Below are 20,936 nucleotides of genomic sequence, written 5' to 3' on the forward strand. Positions count from 1 at the left end.
GGTTTGAGCCCCTGCACAGAGTCCCTACTGGGGCACTGCCTAGGAGAACTGTGAGAAGAGGGCCACCATCCTCCAGACCCCAGATTGGTAGGTCCATCAATAACTTGCCTTGTGTACCTAGAAAAGCTGTAGGTACTCGAGTCAGCCCATGAAAGCAGCCGCAGGGTCTATACTATGCAGCGGCACAGAAGCAGAGCTGCTCCTTGCATCAGCATTCCCTGAACATGATTAGTGGAGTCAAAAGAGATCATTTTGGAGCTTTAAGATTTAATGACTGTCCAACTGGGTTTTGGACTTGCATGGCACCTGTAGCCCCTATCTCTTGGCTGATTTCTCTTCTTTGGAAAGAGAGCATTTACCTTATGCCTGTACCCCCATTGTAACTTGGAAGTAATTAACTTGTTTTTGATTTTACAAGCTCATAGGCAGAAGGGACTTGCCTTGTCTCAGATGAAATGTTCAACTTGGACTTTTTAGTTAATTCTAGAATAAGTTAAGACTTTAGGGGACTGTTGGGAAGGCATCACTGTGTTTTCAAATGTGAGAAGAACATGAGATTTTGGACGGGCCAGGGTGGAATGACGTGGTTTGGCACTGTGTCCCCACTCATCTCTCATGTTGAATTGTAATCCCCACATGTTCAAGGAGGAGCCTGGCGGAAAGTGATTAAATCATGGGGCTGGACTTCCTTTTTGCTGTTCTCATGATGGAGTTCTCATGAGACCTGGTTGTTAAAAACTGTGTAGTACTTCCCCCTTCACTCTCTCTCTCCTGATGTTATGTGAAGATGTACTTGCTTGCCCTTCACCCTTCTGCCATGATTGTAAGTTTCTGAGACCTTCCCAGTCGTGCCTCCCATACAGCCTGTGGAACTGCGAGTCAATCAACCTCTTTTCTTTATAAGTTACCTTGTCTCAGGTAGTTCTTTATAGCCATGTGAGAACAGATTAATACAGTGTCATTAGCATAAACATGAAAACCAAAGTTCTGGGGAAAATATAGAGAAAAATAAGAGAGAGAGAGAGACATCCAAGGAAAGGATTTCAAGGGAAAATAAGTATTTCAACGACTATCAGAAGAAGAGGGGCCTGCATAAAAGAGTAGGAGTACCAGGCAGAGAAGAAAAAAGAAATGAAAGAAAGATCCTATAATCCAAGAGAAGAGAGTGTCCTGAAGAGCAACAGTGGTGAATACATTGAATGTCATGAAGCAGTCAGTAAGGTAAGGACTGAAAGGAACAGTGAGGCACATGGCAGTCATCATGGAGTTGGGCAAGAGCAGCGTTCACAGGGCAGGAGGGTTGAGAAGTGTTGGGATGTAAGAAACAAGAGATGAGGGTGCTCACTACTTTCTCAAGAACTTGGCTAAAAGAAAAGAGAATTTAGAAGTAACTAAAAGGACATGTAGAGTTTGAAGGAAGAGATAAGACTTGTTCTTTGGATTACAGAAAGACATAAACGTGCTTCCAGAAATTATTCTAAGAAGTGTTATTGTGAAGGGCAGGAGGGAGATGGGAGTGGCTGGAAGAAAATGTATAATCAGGGAGGGTGCATGATTTGTTCATTGCTTGGCTTTTTAGGTTTAACATCACAAGCTTGAACACTTTAAACTACAAATGGAAAGGAGATAGTAGAGAGGGAGAGTTTAAAAGGAAGGAGATATTCAATGGATCAGAGTCTCTAAGGGGAGCTGGCATCTAGAGCATTTGAGGAGAGATTGGCATCACCTAGCCTTTTCTGTGTTTTTTTTCCTTCTTTTTTATTATACTTTAAGTTCTAGGGTACATGTGCACAACGTGCAAGTTTGTTACATGTGTATACATGTGCCATGTTGGTGTGCTGCACCCATTAACTCGTCATTTACATTGGGCATATCTCCTAATGCGTTCCTTCCCCCCTCCCCCCACCCCACAACAGGCCTCAGTGTGTGACGTTCCCCTTCCTGTGTCCAAGTGTTCTCATTGCTCAATTCCCACCTACGAGTGAGAACGTGCAATGTTTGGTTTTTTGTCCTTGCCATAGTTTGCTGAGAATGATGGTTTCCAGCTTCATCCATGTCCCTACAAAGGACATGAACTCATCATTTTTTATGGCTGCATAGTATTCCATGGTGTATATGTGCCACATTTTCTTAATCCAATCTATCATTGTTGGACATCTGGGTTGGTTCCAAGTCTTTGCTATTGTGAACAGTGCCACAATAAACATACGTGTGCATGTGCCTTTATAGCAGCATGATTTATAATCCTTTGGGTATATACCCAGTAATGGAATGACTGGGTCAAATGGTATTTCTAGTTCTAGATCTTTGAGGAATCGCCACACTGACTTCCACAATTGTTGAACTAGTTTACAGTCCCACCAACAGTGTAAAAGTGTTCCTATTTCTCCACATCCTCTCCAGCACCTGTTGTTTCCTGACTTTTTAATGATCACCATTCTAACTGGTGTGAGATGGTATCTCATTGTGGTTTTGATTTGCCTTTCTCTGATGGCCAGTGATGCTGAGCATTTTTTCATGTGTCTGTTGGCTGCATAAATGTCTTCTTTTGAGAAGTGTCTGTTCATATCCTTTGCCCACTTTTTGATGGGGTTGTTTGCTTTTTTTCTTGTAAATTTATTTGAGTTCTTTGTAGATTCTGGATATTAGCCCTTTGTCAGATGAGTAGATTGCAAAAATTTTCTCCCATTCTGTAGGTTGCCTATTCACTCTGATGGTAGTTTCTTTTGCTGTGCAGAAGCTCTTTGGTTTAGTTAGATCCCATTTGTCAATTTTGGCTTTTGTTGCCATTGCTTTTGGTGTTTTAGACATGAAGTCCTTGCCCATGCCTATGTCCTGAATGGTATTGCCTAGGTTTCCTTCTAGGGTTTTTATGGTTTTAGGTCTAACATGTAAGTCTTTAATCCATCTTGAATTAATTTTTGTATAAGGCATAAGGAAGGGATCTAATTTCAGCTTTCTACATATGGGTAGCCAGTTTTCCCAGCACCATTTATTAAATAGGGAATCCTTTCCCCATTTCTTGTTTTTGTCAGGTTTGTCAAAGATAAGATGGTTGTAGATTTGTGGTATTATTTCTGAGGGCTCTGTTCTGTTCCATTGGTCTATATCTCTGTTTTGGTACCAGTACCATGCTGTTTTGGTGACTGTAGCCTTGTAGTACAGTTTGAAGTCAGGTAGCATGATGCCTCCAGCTTTGTTCTTTTGGCTTAGGATTATCTTGGCAATGAGGGATCTTTTGTGGTTCCATATGAACTTTAAAGTAGTTTTTCCAATTCTGTGAAGAAAGTCATTGGTAGCTTGATGGGGATGGCATTGAATCTATAAATTACCTTGGGCAGTATGGCCATTTTCACGATATTGATTCTTCCTATCCATGAGCATGGAATGTTCTTCCATTTGTTTGTATCCTCTTTTATTTCATTGAGCAGTGGTTTGTAGTTCTCCTTGAAGAGGTCCTTCACATCCCTTGTAAGTTGGATTCCTAGGTATTTTATTCTCTTTGAAGGAATTGTGAATGGGAGTTCACTCATGATTTGGCTCTCTGCTTGTCTGTTATTGGTGTATTAGAATGCGTGCGATTTTTGCACATTGATTTTATATCCTGAGACTTTGCTGAAGTTGCTAATCAGCTTAAGGAGATTTTGGGCTGACACAAGGGGGTTTTCTAAATATACAGTCATATCATCTGCAAACAGGGACAATTTGACTTCCTCTTTTCCTAATTCAATACCCTTTATTTCTTTCTCCTGCCTTATTGCCCTGGCCAGAACTTCCAACACTATGTTGAATAGTGGTGGTGACAGCGGACATCCCTGTCTTGTGCCATTTTTCAAAGGGAATGCTTCCAGTTTTTGCCCATTCAGTATGATATTGGCTGTGGGTTTGTCATAAATAGCTGTTATTATTTTGAGATACATCCCATCAATACCTAATTTATTTAGAGTTTTTATCATGCAGGGCTATTGAATTTTGCCAAAGGCCTTTTCTGCATCTATTGAGATAATCATGGGTTTTTTTTGTTTGTTTCTGTTCATATGCTGGATTACATTTATTGATTTGCATATGTTGAACCAGCCTTGCATCCCAGGGATGAAGCCCACTTGATCATGGTGTATAAGCTTTTTGATGTGCTGTTGCATTCGGTTTGCCAGTATTTTATTGAGGATTTTTGCATCGATGTTTATCAGGGATATTGGTCTAAAATTCTCTTTTTTTGTTTTGTCTCTGCCAGGCATTGGTATCAGGATGATTCTGGCCTCATAAAATGAGTTAGGGAGGATTCCCTCTTTTTCTATTGATGGGAATAGCTTCAGAAGGAATGGTACCAACTCCTCCTTGTACCTCTGGTAAAATTCGGCTGTGAATCTGTCTGGTCCTGGACTTTTTTTGGTTGGTAGGCTATTAATTATTGTCTCAATTTCAGAGCCTGTTATTGGTCTATTCAGAGATCAACTACTTCCTGGTTTAGTCTTGGGAGAGTGTATGTGTCCAAGAATTTATCCATTGCTTCTAGATTTTCTAGTTTATTTGCATAGAGGTGTTTATAGTATTCTCTGATGGTAGATTGTATTTCTGTGGGATTGGTGGTGATATCCCCTTTATCATTTTTTGTTGCATCTATTTGATTCTTCTCTCTTTTCTTCTTTATTAGTTTTGCTAGCGGTCTATCAATTTTGTTGATCTTTTCAAAAAATCAGCTCCTGGATTCATTGATTTTTTTGAAGAGTTTTTTGTGTCTATCTCCTTCAGTTCTGCTCTGATCTTAGTTATTTCTTGCCTTCTGCTAACTTTTGAATGTGTTTGCTCTTGCTTCTCTAGTTCTTTTAATTGTGATGTTAGGGTGTCAATTTTTGATCTTTCCAACTTTCTCTCATGGGCATTACACACTGCTTTGAATGTGTCCCAGAGATTCTGGTATGTTGTGTCTTTGTTCTCATTGGTTTCAAAGAACATCTTTATTTCTGCCTTCATTTCATTATGTACCCAGTAGTCATTCAGGAGCAGGTTGTTCAGTTTCCATGTAGCTGAGTGGTTTTGAGTGAGTTTCTTAATCCTGAGTTCTAGTTTGATTGCACTATGTTCTGAGAGACAGTTTGTAATAATTTCTGTTCTTTTACACTTGCTGAGGAGTGCTTTACTCCCAACTGTGTGGTCAATTTTGGAATAAGTGCAATGTGGTGCTGAGAAGAATGTATATTCTGTTGATGTGGGGTGGAGAATTCTGTAGATGTCTATTAGTCCCACTTGGTGCAGAGCTGAGTTCAATTCCTGGGTATCCTTGTTAACTTTCTGTCTCATTGATCTGTCTAATGTTGACAGTGGGGTGTTAAAGTCTCCCATTATTATTATGTGGGAGTCTAAGTCTCTTTGTAGATCTCTAAGGACTTCCTTTATGAATCTGGGTGCTCCTGTATTGGGTGCATATATATTTAAGATAGTTAGCTGTTCTTGTTGAATTGCTCCCTTTACCATTATGTAATGGCCTTCTTTGTCTCTTTTGATCTTTGTTGGTTTAAAGTCTGTTTTATCAGAGACTAGGATTGCAACCCCTGCCTTTTTTTGTTTTTCATTTGCTTGGTAGATCTTCCTCCATCCCTTTATTTTGAGCCTATGTGTGTCTCTGCACATGAGATGGATCTCCTGAATACAGCACACTGATGGGTCTTGACTCTTTATCCAATTTGCCAGTCTGTGTCTTTTAATTGGAGCATTTAGCCCATTTACATTTAAGGTTAATATTGTTATGTGTGAATTTGATCCTGTCATTATGATGTTAGCTGGTTATTTTGCTCGTTAGTTGATGCGGTTTCTTCCTGGCATCGATGATCTTTACAATTTGCCATGTTTTTGCAGTGGCTGGTACTGGTTGTTTCTTTCCATGTTTGGTGCTTCCTTCAGGAGCTCCTGTAGGGCAGGCCTGGTTGTGACAAAATCTCTCAGCATTTGCTTGTCTGTAAAGTATTTTATTTCTCCTTCACTTATGAAGCTTAGTTTGGCTGGATATGAAATTCTGGGTTGAAAATTCTTTTCTTTAAGAATGTTGAGGCCGGGCACGGTGGCTCACACTTGTAATTCCAGCACTTTGGGAGGCTGAGGCAGGCAGATCACAAGGTCAGGAGATCGAGACCACAGTGAAACCCCATCTCTACTAAAAAAATACAAAAAAATTAGCCGGGCATGGTGGCGGGGGCCTGTAGTCCCAGCTACTCAGAGAGGCTGAGGCAGGAGAATGGCATGAACCCGGGAGGCGGAGCTTGCAGTGAGCTGAGATTGTGCCACTGCACTCCAGCCTGGGTGACAGCGAGACTCCGTCTCAAAAAAAAAAAAAAAAAAAAGAATGTTGAATATTGCCCCCCACTGTCTTCTGGCTTGTAGAGTTTCTGCCAAGAGATCTGCTGTTAGTCTGATGGTTTTCCCTTTGTGAGTAAGCCGATCTTTCTCTCTGGCTGCCCTTAACATTTTTTCCTTCATTTCAATTTTGGTGAATCTGACAATTACGTGTCTTGGAGTGGCTCTTCTCGAGGGATATCTTTGTGGCATTCTCTATGTTTCCTGAATTTGAATGTTGGCCTGCCATGCTAGGTTGGGGAAGTTCTCCTGGATAATACCCTGCAGAGTGTTTTCCAACTTGGTTCCATTCTCCCTGTCACTTTCAGGTACACCAGTCAGACATAGATTTGATCTTTTCACATAGTCCCATATTTCTTGGAGGCTTCGTTCGTTTCTTTTTATCTTTTTGTCTCTAAACTTCTCTTCTCACTTCATTTCATTCATTTGATCTTCAATCACTGATACCCTTTCTTCCAGTTGATCAAATCGGCCAGTGAAGCTTGTGCATTTGTCATGTAGTTCTCGTGCCATGGTTTTCAGCTCCATCCGGTCATTTAATGACCTCTACGCTGGTTATTCTAGTTAGCCATTCTTCCAATCTTTTTTCAAGGTTTTAGCTTCTTTGCATTGGGTTCAAACTTCCTCCTTCAGCTCGGAGAAGTCTGATCGTCTGAAGCCTTCGTCTCTCAACTCATCAAAGTCATTCTCCATTCAGCTTTGTTCCGTTGCTGATGAGGAGCTGTATTCCTTTGGAGGGGGAGAGGTGCTCCGATTTTTAGAATTTTCAGCTTTTCTGCTCTGTTTTTTTCTCCATCTTTGTGGTTTTATCTACCTTTCATCTTTGATGATAGTGATGTACAGATGGGGTTTTGGTGTGGATGTCCTTTCTGTTTGTTAGTTTTCCTTCTAACAGTCAGTACCCTCAGCCGCAGGTCTGTTGGAGTTTGCTGGATGTCCACTTCAGACCCTGTTTTCCTGGGTATCAGCAGTGGAGGCTGCAGAACAGTGAATATTGGTGAACAGCAAATGTTGCTGCCTGATCGTTCCTCTGGAAGCTTCATCTCAGAGGGGTACCCAGCCGTGTGAGGTGTCAGTCTGCCCCTACTGGGGGTTGCCTCCCAGTTAGGCTACTTGGGGTTCAGGGACCCACTTGAGGAGGCAGTCTGTCCGTTCTCAGATCTCAAACTCCATGCTGGGAGAACCACTACTCTCTTCAAAGCTGTCAGGCAGGGACATTTAAGTCTGCAGAGGTTTCTGTTGCCTTTTGTTTGGCTATGCCCTGCCTCCAGAGGTGGACTCTATAGAGACAGGCAGGCCTCCTTGAGCTGCAGTGGGCTCCACCCAGTTCGAGCTTCCTGGCTGCTTTGTTTACCTACTCAAGCCTCGGCAATGGCAGGCACCCCTCCCCAGCCTCACTGCTGCCTTGCAGTTCGATCTCAGACTGCTGTGCTGGCAATGAGCAAGGCTCCATGGGCATGGGACCCTCCGAGCCAGGCACGGGATATAATCTCCTGGTGTGCCATTCGCTAAGACTGTTGGAAAAGCACAGTATTAGGGTGGAAGTGACCTGATTTTCCAAGTGCTGTCTGTCACCTCTTCCCTTTGCTAGGAAGGGGAATTCCCTGACCCCTTGCACTTCCTGGGTGAGGTGATGCCTTGCCCTGCTTTGGCTCACACTCGGTGGGCTGCACTCACTGTCCTGCCCCCACTGTTCAACGAGCCCCAGTGAGATGAACCCAGTACCTCAGTTGGAAATGCAGAAATCACCTAACTTCTCCGTCGCTTACGCTGGGAGCTGTAGACTGGAGCTCTTCTTATTCAGCCAGCCTTTTCTGTGGTTTAAGAGGCTTAACTATAGGAAGGATCAGTGTCAGATCAGGCAAGTAGAGGTAGGGAATTTGTAGGATTCTTTTTGGGTGGTTTCTGGTTCTGAGGTGTTTTCTTTTTTTTATAATTATCCTGGGTGATATTTCAACCAGAAGAGACTCAAATGGTGAACCAACAGAGAAAGGAAAGTTCAAAGCCAGAAAAGCACTGCTGAGCAGTGGGCCTGGGGGTGGAAAGGGAGGCATACGTGCCAAAATATATGATGTTAAAACTCAGAAAGATCAGGAATAAATCCTGAAGTGACGTGTGAAGTGGCAAAGCATCCAGTTTAGGGCATACAGAATACCAGAGAGAGGAAACCTGATTTATGAGGTGCCTGCTACAGGAATGGCTGGGCCTGGGCTGGCTGGCTTAAATTTGCAAGAGAATGAGGTAACTTAGCCTCACCAGATTCTTGGGAGGGGTGGGGTATGGTGGATGGGAAGGAAGACATGCAAAAAAATAAAATCAGATTTCTAGCTTCATTAAGTTCATAATCTAGTTGGAAATATAAGATTAATCTATGCAAAACACCTGGAAAGATGCTTTGCTAGTTTTCCTCAATGCCGTTATTTTGTTGTTTCAAGTATTTGCATTGCTAGGAAGTTAAAAGTTAACTTACAATACAGACAAGAATTAAACAAGAAGATGAGTTGAAAATAAAAAACAGCATGCAATTAAGGGTGAAATGAGAGATATAGTAAAAAGATAACTGGCATAATTTGAGAGGGGATAAAGTACAAAATGAACTGTGTTTGTGAAGACTTCTTGGAAACAGACATACACAATGGTCATTATAAACTGGGATGTTCTATTATCTTAGTTATGACCCAGAGCTAACAGAAAGAAGTGGCTCTACATCGCACATAGACTGCAGAATGAGCCCCTGGAGTGAATGGTCACAGTGTGATCCTTGCCTCAGACAAATGGTAAGTGTTCATCTCCCTTCCCCACTGACCTCCCCAAATGGAAACTGTATTGCTAGCCTCTCCAGAAAAATGACTATGAGGCAGGGAGCCCCACAACTGAGTTCCAAACCCAGAAAGAGAGATAAACATTTAAATGTATGTTGCTAATTTTTCCAGGAAATCTTTATGTTGTACAGAATACTAAATGAGTGTCCAGAGGAATCATCTGTATAAGAGGCTGCCAAACCTAGAACGCAGAGTGTTACCCTAAATAACATCTTCCACCACTTCTATCTTAAAACCATTGACTCATTGCAGGGATATAGTTGTATGGATGCACCTTTAGACCATACCCTTTTTTTGGCATTAGAAATTCTAATCATTCCAACTGATATTGTGCAGTTTCGTTCAAGAAGCATTGAGGTCTTTGGACAATTTAATGGGAAAAGTTGCACCGACTCTGTGGGAGACAGACGAGAGTGTGTGCCTACAGAGCCCTGTGAGGATGCTGAAGATGACTGCGGAAATGACTTTCAATGCAGTACAGGTAATCTTTGTGCTCCAATTGCTCATTGTGGGTTTCTGTGTGCCTTCCTGAATGAACAGAAAAAAAAAAAGCATATGCTTCTGGATACTTGGATTTCCAAGTGTGAAAGGCCCCAAAAGGGGCCATCTATATATTCTGTACAAAGAACTCAAATATGTTTTTCTGATACCTCAACTCCAGGGTTAAAATGCATTTGATAACTTCAGAAAGAAAGAGGATATTTGGCATTAGATACATTGAGTCCTTCCTGATTTTGATTTCAGGCAGATGCATAAAGAGGCGACTTCAGTGTAATGGTGACAATGACTGCGGAGACTTTTCAGATGAAGATGATTGTGAAAGTGATCCCCGTCCCCCCTGCAGAGACAGAGTGGTAGAAGAGTCTGAGCTGGCACGAACAGCAGGCTTTGGGTCTGTATTTTACTTGTACTTTCTCAGATGAAAATGAGTGAAAATGATCTCCATCTCTCTCACTGTGATAGACTGGTAGAAGCATTTGTGCGAGGGACACAGGTGATACAGCTGATGGGTCTGTATTATTTTTGAACTACCTTTGAGCTTAAAGGAAGTGCTAAATAAGCATCTCAGGATAATTTGGACAAATTGCCTGGCCTCAGTAGGGGTCTGTAGAGTGGACTAGATGATCAAGATGTTAGATGATTGTCTCTCAGTGGAGCAAGAGATGAAATCTCTCATTCAGGAACCTCTAGGAGACCACAGCAACATTGACATGATATGTTAACATTTGCAATGAATTTCCAATAGGAGATCTAGCAATTCAATTCAAATATTTGCATTGCTGGAAAGGCTGTCTTCCATTGGAACTTCTCCTGGATCTTGGGAGTTTCCAGCATTCTGGAGCTGACCCAGGAGGAATGTGATCAGAGGAAGTAGTTTTGATGCCAGAGGATGATTATGTTGAGGTTCTGGTTCTCATTATAGAGAGCTGACATTTCATTCATTTTCCATACAAAACCTAAGGGGCTCTGGACAGGTGGCTGTAAGCTCAGATGGGATGTCTTGGAGTTCAGAACTCAGGATTATACAGAATAGAGACTATATGCAGAGAGATTCCGTTCTATTCTGTTCTGTTCCATATATAGTCAGAGGGCATCCTAGGAATATCTACTACATGGCCTCTCTTACTCATTCTGAGCTGTTTTTGGTAAAGGTGGATTTGTTGCTGTTTTTGGTAAAGGTGGATTTGTTGGAAAATGGTCCCCAACAAAGACATGGTCATTCTTCCACCCAGTAGTATATTGAAAGAGATGGTATATGGCTTTATTTCCTCACCTATAATGTAATGTGTCTCTTTATGCTCATAATTCCTGTGCCTAGGTCATAGTAGGTGCTCAGTAAATACTTGGTAGGTGGATAAATAGGCTAATTATTAATTAATGAATATCCTTTCAGTGCTTTCTAAAATATTGTCAATTGCCATCAGGTAAGACTGAATTTCTTTTCAGGGACAGGACTCCAGTCCTGGGTATGGAGATGGGGAGAGGAAAAAAGATAGGGGTGATGATAAGAGCAAGGCTGGTAGAAGGGTAAGGCAGTGGTTCTCAATCAGTGGTAATTTTTCCCCCAGCAGACATTTGACAATATCTGCAGTGGGTCACGCCTGTAATCCCAAAATTTGGGAGGCTGAGGCGAGCGGATCATGAAGTCAGGAGATCGAGACCATCCTGGCTAACACGGTGAAATCCCATCTCTACTAAAAATACAAAAAATCAGCTGGGCATGGTGGTGGGCGCCTATAGTCCCAGCTACTTGGGAGGCTGAGGCAGGAGAGTGGCATGAACCCGGGAGGCAGAGCTTGCAGTGAGCCGACATCACGACACCGCACTCCAGCCTGGGCGACAGAGCAAGACTCAGTCTCAAAAAAAAAAAAAAAAGAGAGAAAAGACAGTATCTGGAGACCACTGTAGCTGTGACATCTTGGGGGGGGTGGTGTGAATGGGAAGTGCTATTGGCATGTAGTGGGTGGAGGCCAGAGATGATGCTAAGCATAGGACAGCCTGACCCAAAGTGTCAGTGCCGAGGTTGAGAAACCCTACACAAAGTTACTAGGCAGTTCCTATGATAAGACCTCTATCAAGTTTAGCTAATGAAGGAGATGTCTCCTCTCTCTAAGCCAAATGAAACTTCTACTTCTTAAATCTAGGTAAGAAAAATATCCCAGGATACCAAGACCCAGGCACCAGATAAAGCATTCCACATGCCCTTCATGCACTTTATAAAATCTTGTTCAAGCGGCATTCAAAATTACTTACAGTGCCTTTGGCACTTAGCCTAAAGATGGGAGTCTCGAATCAAATGGATGGTCTTAGGCCCCTAAGCTCAGCAGGCCCTCTTAGTAAATTTTAGGCAGTAAATGGCATGGGAGTTTTCTCAAATCTTATAACTAGATAATGGTGTGCTCAAATGAGTCCTGATTCCTTTTATTTATTTCCTCAGGGAAAGGCTGTGAGTCCATGGTGAAAGCCCATTACTACTTTATGTTGCTTTAATTGGGATCCAAGAAACAACTTTCTCTTTAATCTAAATAAAACAGCTTAACATATGTTATTTATTCTCATTCAATGCAAATTTATAGTTTGTCTTATAGGAAAAGAATATAGAAATATTGGCCCATTTAGCTGAAAAACAATCATTCATAATCTCTTGGTTTCCTTTGTTTAGGGAAAAGAAAAATTCGTTGCATAGCATTTGTCAGAGAGTTTCATAATGAAGCAGGGCTAGCTAGGAATTCTTAAATACCTCACGCTTTACCACAGTCAGGGTTGGTGTTAGGGACCATCCCACAGCTGAGTCTTCAAGGCTGTGTAAGAAGGTGGTGCCCCAGCTATGGGGAAAGGTCAGCTGCAGAAATAGAAAACGAAGTAGGTCCTGATAGAATCAGTCCATCAACATTTTTTATTAAATTCCCCATTACCATGAGTAATAACCTATGTTAAAATTAGTCTTCATGAAACCTATTGTTCTATGACAACTTTCATTTGCATAATACTTTAAACTTTTCAAAATATTTTTCTACACTCTATCTCCATAGATTTTCCAAATAATCCTGGGAGATTGTTAGAGGAGGTATTATATTCATTTTATAGATAAGAACTGAGTGAAATAAATAAGGCCATTTGACTGATAAGTTCTAGTAGAGCTGAAACAAGTTTCCCTGAGTCTCATAAAACTATATTTTTCTACCATACCACCTTACCCTCTCCTCCTTAAAACCCCAGCCAACACCCACAGCAGTTCCCTCACATCACTACAAAATCCATAAGTCTTAACTTCAACACCTTAACTTCAAAGCAAAACTAACCTTAAAAAATGAAACTCCTTAAGTAGCTACTTATCACACAAATATTTGAATTAAGGAATATAGGAGAGTGGTATAAATCAGTAATTAATATTTATGAAGAGGTTTCAAAACAACATATATTGTTATATTTGTAATATTCTTTCATACCATTAATGTTGCATGTTTACTTACTATAAACCTCCAGTATTCTTATATGGAGCTGTGGATTCTTTGCGAAATAGAGGTAATAGGAGTACACTCCCTAATCATAGCAACATGCTTATAAACTACATCTACCCAATTCAATCTGGACAACCTCAAAAAGTCCTATCAATAGTCACATACAGTTAGATTCTTCTACATGTGAAAGTCACAAGCACTCATGGTAATTAATTTATACTGTTTTCATTTGAAGGCCTCTCACATCTATGTTCTTATGCCAGGAGAATTGAGTTGTATCACAAAGGTTCCAGCCTCTTATTTGTAGGCATCTGAGATTCTCCAGAAGTGTTTAGGAAAATCCCCCAACTCATCTCGCATTCATTGAAAAGGCGTTAAGTCCAGCCAGCTGTAAGTGATGTACAATATGCCAGGAATTATTTTTTGTGATCTAAGCATAACAACACTTCTGTGAAGGGAGCTTTCTCTTCAGTTCACCTGGTAAATTGGAACTTCCTGTGGTTCTAGATGCAGATGTGAAAGCAGGCATCTCTAAGCACTGCCAAGGAACATACTTTTTTTTTTATTTCCCAGGTGATGACTTTCCATCCATGAGAAGTGTTATGTTTCTTGGCAGAAAAAATTGGCTTATTCTAGACTAGACTGGCTGTCTCTGTAGTAGTGGAACCAAGTCCAAAGCTTTTGAAACATTTCTTCCTTAGTTGTGCTTTAGACTGTGGATCAGTTTCATTTTAACTTTCCAGATGGGTCCAGCCAACTGGCCAATTTGATGATCTATAAAACGATAACCTTCAAACTAGAATATGCATACCACGGGGTGCACAAAAACTTTCCAAGGGCAGACAAGTCTTAAGGTAATAGTTTCCTCAACTATTAATTATGTAGCTAAGCTAATAGTAAATCCTCAACTTCCATATGTACATGTTTTTCATAAAATTAATAAGCATGACAATTCAGCTGCATCCAAGTTGTCAAGCCCATTCTCCTTTCTTGCTTTTTTAAACAATCACTTACTTCTTACTTTCTAAGAGCAGAGTATACTCCTCACCCATCTCACATTTTACTATAGAGAGGAAAAAAAGAAAATGACAAGAAACAACTCCAAATGTTAGTACTCAATTGGACTCTGACACCTTGAAGTTCTGTGATCTCTAATTCTTTTTATCAACATTGAAAGATTACCTAATCAACTTTTAGATAATGGAGCATAAAAATAATTTTTGATCAAAGGTCACTAACTATGGGATCTCTTTTTGGTATATAACCGAGAAAAAGGGATTAAAATTGTGTGACATTGTTATAATAAAATTTCTTTTATTCTTATCTACTTATTTATGTTAGTAAAGCTTCTCAGCACTTATAACTATAAAGATGAAAAGTAGGACTCAAATTGATACTGAACGCCGTCTCTTTCTAGCACCATGAATGAATGAATAAAGTAATATTCATTCATGGAGGCAGGAACCAACATATTAATTTAAAAAGAAGACTCATTTATTTCATTGAGATAGCTTTCCAATAAAATTTTACTTATGTTTAGTAATGATTTTTAAAAATTTAAGATACTTATATATGCTGCTATTAATAAAGAATTTTTAATACTTAGACCCTATGGTCAAAGAGTATTTAATATTTTTAAATTTCAATTAATATCTTTTTGGTACAGAAAAGTATGACAAGGTAATCAATAAAAACTTTCAAAAATAAACTATATTACATTAGGTTAAAATTCTGTGAGGGAAATGGAATAGAAATATGGATCTGAGAATAAAAAGGGGCATAGAGTATATAGGAAGACGGTGTGCCTTCTGTTCACTTTTGCTGTGAACCTAAAGCTGCTCTAAAAGGTAAAGCCTATTAAAAAATAAATAAAAAGGAATAAAAATAACTAAAAAATTTCCATCTGTTAGAAAAATATCAATGCTGTATGACCCAGCATCACTACAGCATTTATATTTATTGATTTTATCTTTAAAGTGGTAAAATAATTATATGTTAAAGTACAAATAATGACAACATTATTAGGAATTATATTCTTTGCATCTACTTCATCTTAAGATGAAAAATATTAGATGTCATGCTAAAAATGTGCAGGAAAGTATAATTTATCAAAATTCCCTTACAGGGGAGACAGAGTATCTGAAGACCATTACCCTCATAACATGCCATTTCCATCTCTGAACTCTTACCACACATTTCTCCTGCACTAGCCCCATCCCAATTTACCCACCCCCCAAAACCCAAATCAAATCTTTCTTCTTCTAAAACTCTTTTAATGACCCTCCCATGGTGATTTCTTCCTCCAGAAGACTCAATGTGTAAAGCACTCACATGTACCACTCATTTGGCACAAGTACAATCCTCCCTTTCTACCCATCAGGGATTGGTTCCAGGACCTCCCACATGTACAAAACTTTCAGGATGCTCAAGTCCCTGATATAAAATGACATAGTATTCACACATACCTATGTACATCCTCCTGTACTCTTTAAATCATCTCTGGATTATTTATAACACCTGATACAGTGTAAATGCGATATAAATTGTTGCTATACTATAAGAGAAAAAAGTTTGTACATGCTTATCATGTACATTTTTTTTTCCAAATGTTTTCAGTCCATGATTGGTTGAATCCACAGGCACAGAGCCCACAGATATGGAGGGCTGATTGTGTATTCTTCCTTGGCCTGGTTTTTGAAATTGGTGATTTTATGTTCTACTCCTTAATTTGAACACAATTTGCATGGAAGCAGAGAGTGTATATAAACGGTCTTAATATTCCCCCCTGCCAATTGCAGACACTGTACAACACATAGATATAGTAGTCACCTAAGAGCTAATCATCAATATAAACAAAGGTTGATTTCATTGTTCACTGAAAATAAAGAGGTACAATGTCTCTGTTAAAGTAGCTACACCAGATATGTAGTTCACTATCATATAAAGAAAGTACATTTTCTGAGGTCTTGTTTAAGAAACAACCCAGGTCATTTGCTTCCAGTATTTTATGTCTTAGTAGTGGAGAGCTTGCATCAAAACCTTAGCGATACAAAAATAAGTGTTTATTTCTCACAAGACTGGGCTTCACTGGGAGCTTCACCTCAAGCTGCAACAGCTGGGGTGGTTCTGCTTTTCACTGGGATCACTGGGATAGCCAGGTTGAAGGGGCAGCGGCTACCCATTAGAAGCCCTTTTCAAGACAATGGCACAAATACACGAAAGCAAAAGCAATGACTGAGGCCTCTTCATGCCCACACTTTGAACTGGCCCACTGTCACTCTCAACTACATACCATTGGCTTAAAGTAAGTCACATGGCCAAGCACAAAGCCACTAGGGAGGGAAGTATACTTTGCCCATGATGAGGTCATGGCAAGGGTGTACATGCAGAGATGGGTAAAGAATTGGGACCAAAATTTTAATTTATCATGAGGAATAAGGTGTTTAAAAAAGTAAATCAAATATATAATTTTTTTTCTTTTTTCTCATATTCAAATTAATAGGTCTAATTTTGACCCTATATTAGAACTTTAAGGCCATAGCATTTTTCATGAAAGGTATTTTGGTGGGACAGGCAGTGAGAGGTGGTCAATTTTATCTATATGTCAGCCTTGAGGAAGATATTCATGTGTCAGTTTCTTAACTTGCCTTCCATTAAAGTTGAACCACTTTAGATTCACTTTAGAACTTTGTAGATTCAAAGTTTATGTAAAATGTGCTATATATATAAACATGTTTTTAACTAACCCACTAGCAGTAGGAAACCCTTTCAATTATTTCTCTTGCGTAAGCCATGGGTTTATGGTAAACTACCCACTCTTTGACAAATTGGTCTTACAACCAACATCCAGATTTGTAATCCAGTTCATTGGAGTTAGGAATGTGTCCTAGAGCCATGGAAGAGTTTGTGTTTTTGTGTCAAGGTAAGTTATAGATTTGATCCTCAAACTTATTGGCCTCCCTGGCTTGGGGCCATTTATTCCAGATACAGCCTAGACAGCAATGACTGTATTCCTCCAATGAACAGAGGTGTATTTCACAAGGAAATAACTGCTTCTTGTTCATATATTGTTTCTAAGCCTACAAGTAAAATTTAACTTTTTAAAAAGCTAAATAAGATTTATATTTATGAATGAAAGCTTGCCAAATAAAAATATTTTGCTATGGGAAAAAATAGAACTTTTGAGAATGCCTTGCCAGGATGCTAAAATTTTTGTGTTCATCTTGGAAAGTGTAATGGGAATAATATAAGCCTGGAGGGAATGAGGTTCTTGACAAGCAATGAGACAGCTGGAGGAAAACGCTTAAGTTTAAAGAGAGAGGAGAGAGAGAGAGAAGGCCCCAATGTTGATTCATAGATGAAAAATTACATGCATATGTTATATTGGCCCCCTGAGATGCTCTGTTCTCAAATAATTTAAATAGTTGGTATTACAGCATCAGTTATTGGTTCACTAAGGGAGGTTAGGTAAGAGTTACAGCAGTGAAGTTAAAACTCCAGGAACCAGATGGTCCCATGTGCCTTACTTATTGCATTTCTTTCATTGCATTCTAAACAGTGCCTTAGTTGCCTAAAAGAGTTCACAAGGCTCTCCTAAGGTATGCTTTCTGCCAGAGACACTGTGCCAAGGTGAACAAGCTCTTGCTTCTGTTCCTGATTATAGCACACACATATTGGGTGACGGTGACATGAACTGAAGCTGTCTCACTTTTTCCAGCTACAGAGGGCTGCCTTGCATTATGTTGTGGTATTTCCACTTCTGATACTACTCTGTTCATTTTCAGGATCAACATTTTAGGGATGGATCCCCTAAGCACACCTTTTGACAATGAGTTCTACAATGGACTCTGTAACCGGGATCGGGATGGAAACACTTTGACATACTACCGAAGACCCTGGAACGTGGCTTCTTTGGTCTATGAAGTAAGTCTCCTCGGAGGAAAACACATTGTTCAACTTTTGGCTGAAAAATTGCTTCAATAAGTTTAGTACCAAACAATTGAAAAACTCAGTAGAGTAATAATTTCACATGAACACAAGACTCAAACAAGAGGCAACGTAGTTTGGATCTCTTTAGAAATATACAATTGTGTCTTCTCAATCCTCAGTAACATGCACCTAGTGATAAAGATGTGGCAAATACCTGGACTCCATAAAAAGAATTATCTAAGGATCTAAGATAACTAAAAATTAAATCAGTGCTGATTTAAGTAGTGGTAACACTGCTTACATGCTACTTGGCTTTTGCTGTTATTGCTTGCTAGCCTCCTGATGAAAACTCACCTTTGCGTTGGTTTTCCTTCAGAATCCCCCTATGAAGAGCCTGCTTGACTAATGTGAGTGGCTATTTTCTCTCACCTTAAACTCCTCTACCTCTTGAAAATGATTCATAAAAATGATTTTTACTCTACACAACACTATTCCAAACTTAGCTATCGTTCTTAAAGTCACTAATTCTCTAGAACAATGACAGACTGTAGCCCTCCACCATTAAAAGGATTAATATTTATCACCTTTAGAGATTCGTTCTTTGTTCCAAGCAAAATATAATGAAGAATAATAATAAGCTTGCTCTGACTCAGGAGCTACAAGAGTCTGTTTCTTAAAATTTTCCCATTGGTAAAGAAGACCCATAAGGTCTGCTTTATTGAGTTATTACAAGGCTCTTATTGTTATCAGTCCCACCAGTTTGAAAAATGTGTATGCTTTTAAATAAGCATTACTTTCTGAAAATATCATAAATCAGTCCCTGCATATTGCATCCAGAAGCAATCATGTTTTCTCATGAATGCTAAAGACTGTCATATCTTGACCATTTGACTGGCATATCTTGACCATTTGACTGGCATTTTTTTTTTCACATGTGGTCATGTTTCTTATACCTACAAGTCAGAATATAAGTCAGTTGCCAACAAATCTGAGGAAATCTTTTGGGCTGTTGGTTTTCCCTCATAATGCCAGGCTAAACTTTAAGCATAGATTTTTGTGATGGAAAGATGACAATCGTTTTTAAAAAGTATTACACACATTCTCCTTTCTTAAATAGAAAATACCAAACATGGTCACTTTGGTCATTGCTGATGGAAGAAAGGTTATTGTTGTGTTGATTTAGTTTGTTTGGAGTTTAGTCTGCATTTTACAGTTTTCCTGTCTTCACCACTGTGATCAGCTCTTAGCTTCTCGAGAGGGGTAATAGCTTGTATGACATAGAATAGTGAAGACTAGGGGCTGCCCAGGACTGATCTTGAAACCATGTTTGGAAAGGAAGCACTGGTTTCCCTTATCCATAACCCTGGAAACAGATGTGTTTCAGCATTTCAGAATGTTTGGGATTTTAGAAAGGTGATGTGGTGTGATATAAATCACCATGGAGTTTGGAGCAGCATTGCATAATCTAATACATCAATATTTCTATAGCAAAACTAATCTATGTTCATATATGGTGGGAAAAATGAAGACTATAGATACCTTTTACTAGTTCAGGTGAGATTAATACCCCCAAAAGAGTCTGATGCCAAGCTTATTAGAAAGAAGACAGGAATTGTGGACTTGAATATTTATTTGGTGCCAACTGAGGCAGTGGGAGTTGAATAGGTGTTGGCTAAGGCCTCCAAATCACTCCCTTGCTGCTCCCACTGCTGATAATCCCCTTATTCAAATCTGTTATGGTCTTGGAAAATAAGTAGCCAAACTCATTATTATTATACATAAAAGAACACAAACTTATATGAGGGGAAATATCTACTTTAACTCCTTAGAGAGGATTTTTTTCTTTAATTCCTACTACTTAATGAAATATGTCATTTACTTTCTCATGTGTATCAGTAGTACCTGAAGGCAAATTATACATATTATACTTATACCAACTCAATATAATACTGACCAGTTTTTGTTGGATGAAATAATTTTTTAACTCTTGCCTTAGTTACTTATTGGCAATAATTTATTGGCTTTCATTTTTGACAGAATTATACTGGTCCATCATAACATGGGAATGCACCTAAATAATGACATCTTATTCTCATCCATTCATACTCTCTCATTTTGGGTCTTTTGTCTCTAATGGGCTGTGGTTCTAGAGCCACTCTGCTTAGGTTGAAATCCCACCTCTGCCCCTTAGTGCTATAAAATCTCATGCAAATTACTTATCATCATTATGCCTCAGTTTCTTTTTTTTTACAATAAAATAGAAATAATAATGCCTACCTCATGGAGATAAATGGGTCCAAATATGTGAAACACTCAGAAAGTCACTGGCATATAGCAAGCCCTCAATAAATATTAGCTATTATTCATTTTAGAGTATAATTTGTAAAAGACTTAGCCAAAGCTAGGTACATAATTAGTGGTCACATAGTAGGTCAAGATTTGCTGACCACTTTATAAATTAGCAGTAACGACCAAGAACAACTGTAGGCAGTAAAAAGGGGAGGGGGGAGTGATGATTGCATTTATAACTTAGGTATTTTTCTACTTACTTTTCTTTGGTTCTTTCTTCACTTTTGTTGTTGAATAACAATTTGTAAGCCTAAATCAGGTTTCAGGTGTTCATTATAATTCTTCTTAAATCTGAGTCTCCATGAAAATGTAAGATTTGGGAGATGAACAAAAATTTGCAAAATGCACCCAGATTATAAGCATACTTTTCACCCCAGTCCTGCCAAAACCCTGGGTGACTTCAATATCATGTGGACTGCCAAGTATTTCTTGTTGCCTCATAACTTCCTATACCATTTTACTATAGCCACTCTCATTTCTAGCCACCTAACCCTTGGCTTTGTCTTTACCAGAGCTTTGCTGT

General features: G+C 39.4%; 1 protein-coding gene across 1 annotated transcript in view; it reads left to right on the plus strand.

The window, feature by feature from the left end:
• Window positions 1-20,936, plus strand: part of C9 (complement C9) — a 78,781-nt gene that overhangs the window by 13,129 nt on the left and 44,716 nt on the right. The window contains exons 2-5 of the mRNA XM_055246047.1: window positions 9,023-9,128; window positions 9,510-9,654; window positions 9,918-10,065; window positions 17,920-18,058. Coding sequence (XP_055102022.1) covers window positions 9,023-9,128; window positions 9,510-9,654; window positions 9,918-10,065; window positions 17,920-18,058 — 538 coding nt within the window. The remainder of the gene's footprint in view (window positions 1-9,022; window positions 9,129-9,509; window positions 9,655-9,917; window positions 10,066-17,919; window positions 18,059-20,936) is intronic.

The sequence above is a fragment of the Symphalangus syndactylus genome, chromosome 16, assembly GCF_028878055.3.
Source record: "Symphalangus syndactylus isolate Jambi chromosome 16, NHGRI_mSymSyn1-v2.1_pri, whole genome shotgun sequence".
In the NCBI taxonomy this organism is placed as follows: domain Eukaryota; kingdom Metazoa; phylum Chordata; class Mammalia; order Primates; family Hylobatidae; genus Symphalangus; species Symphalangus syndactylus.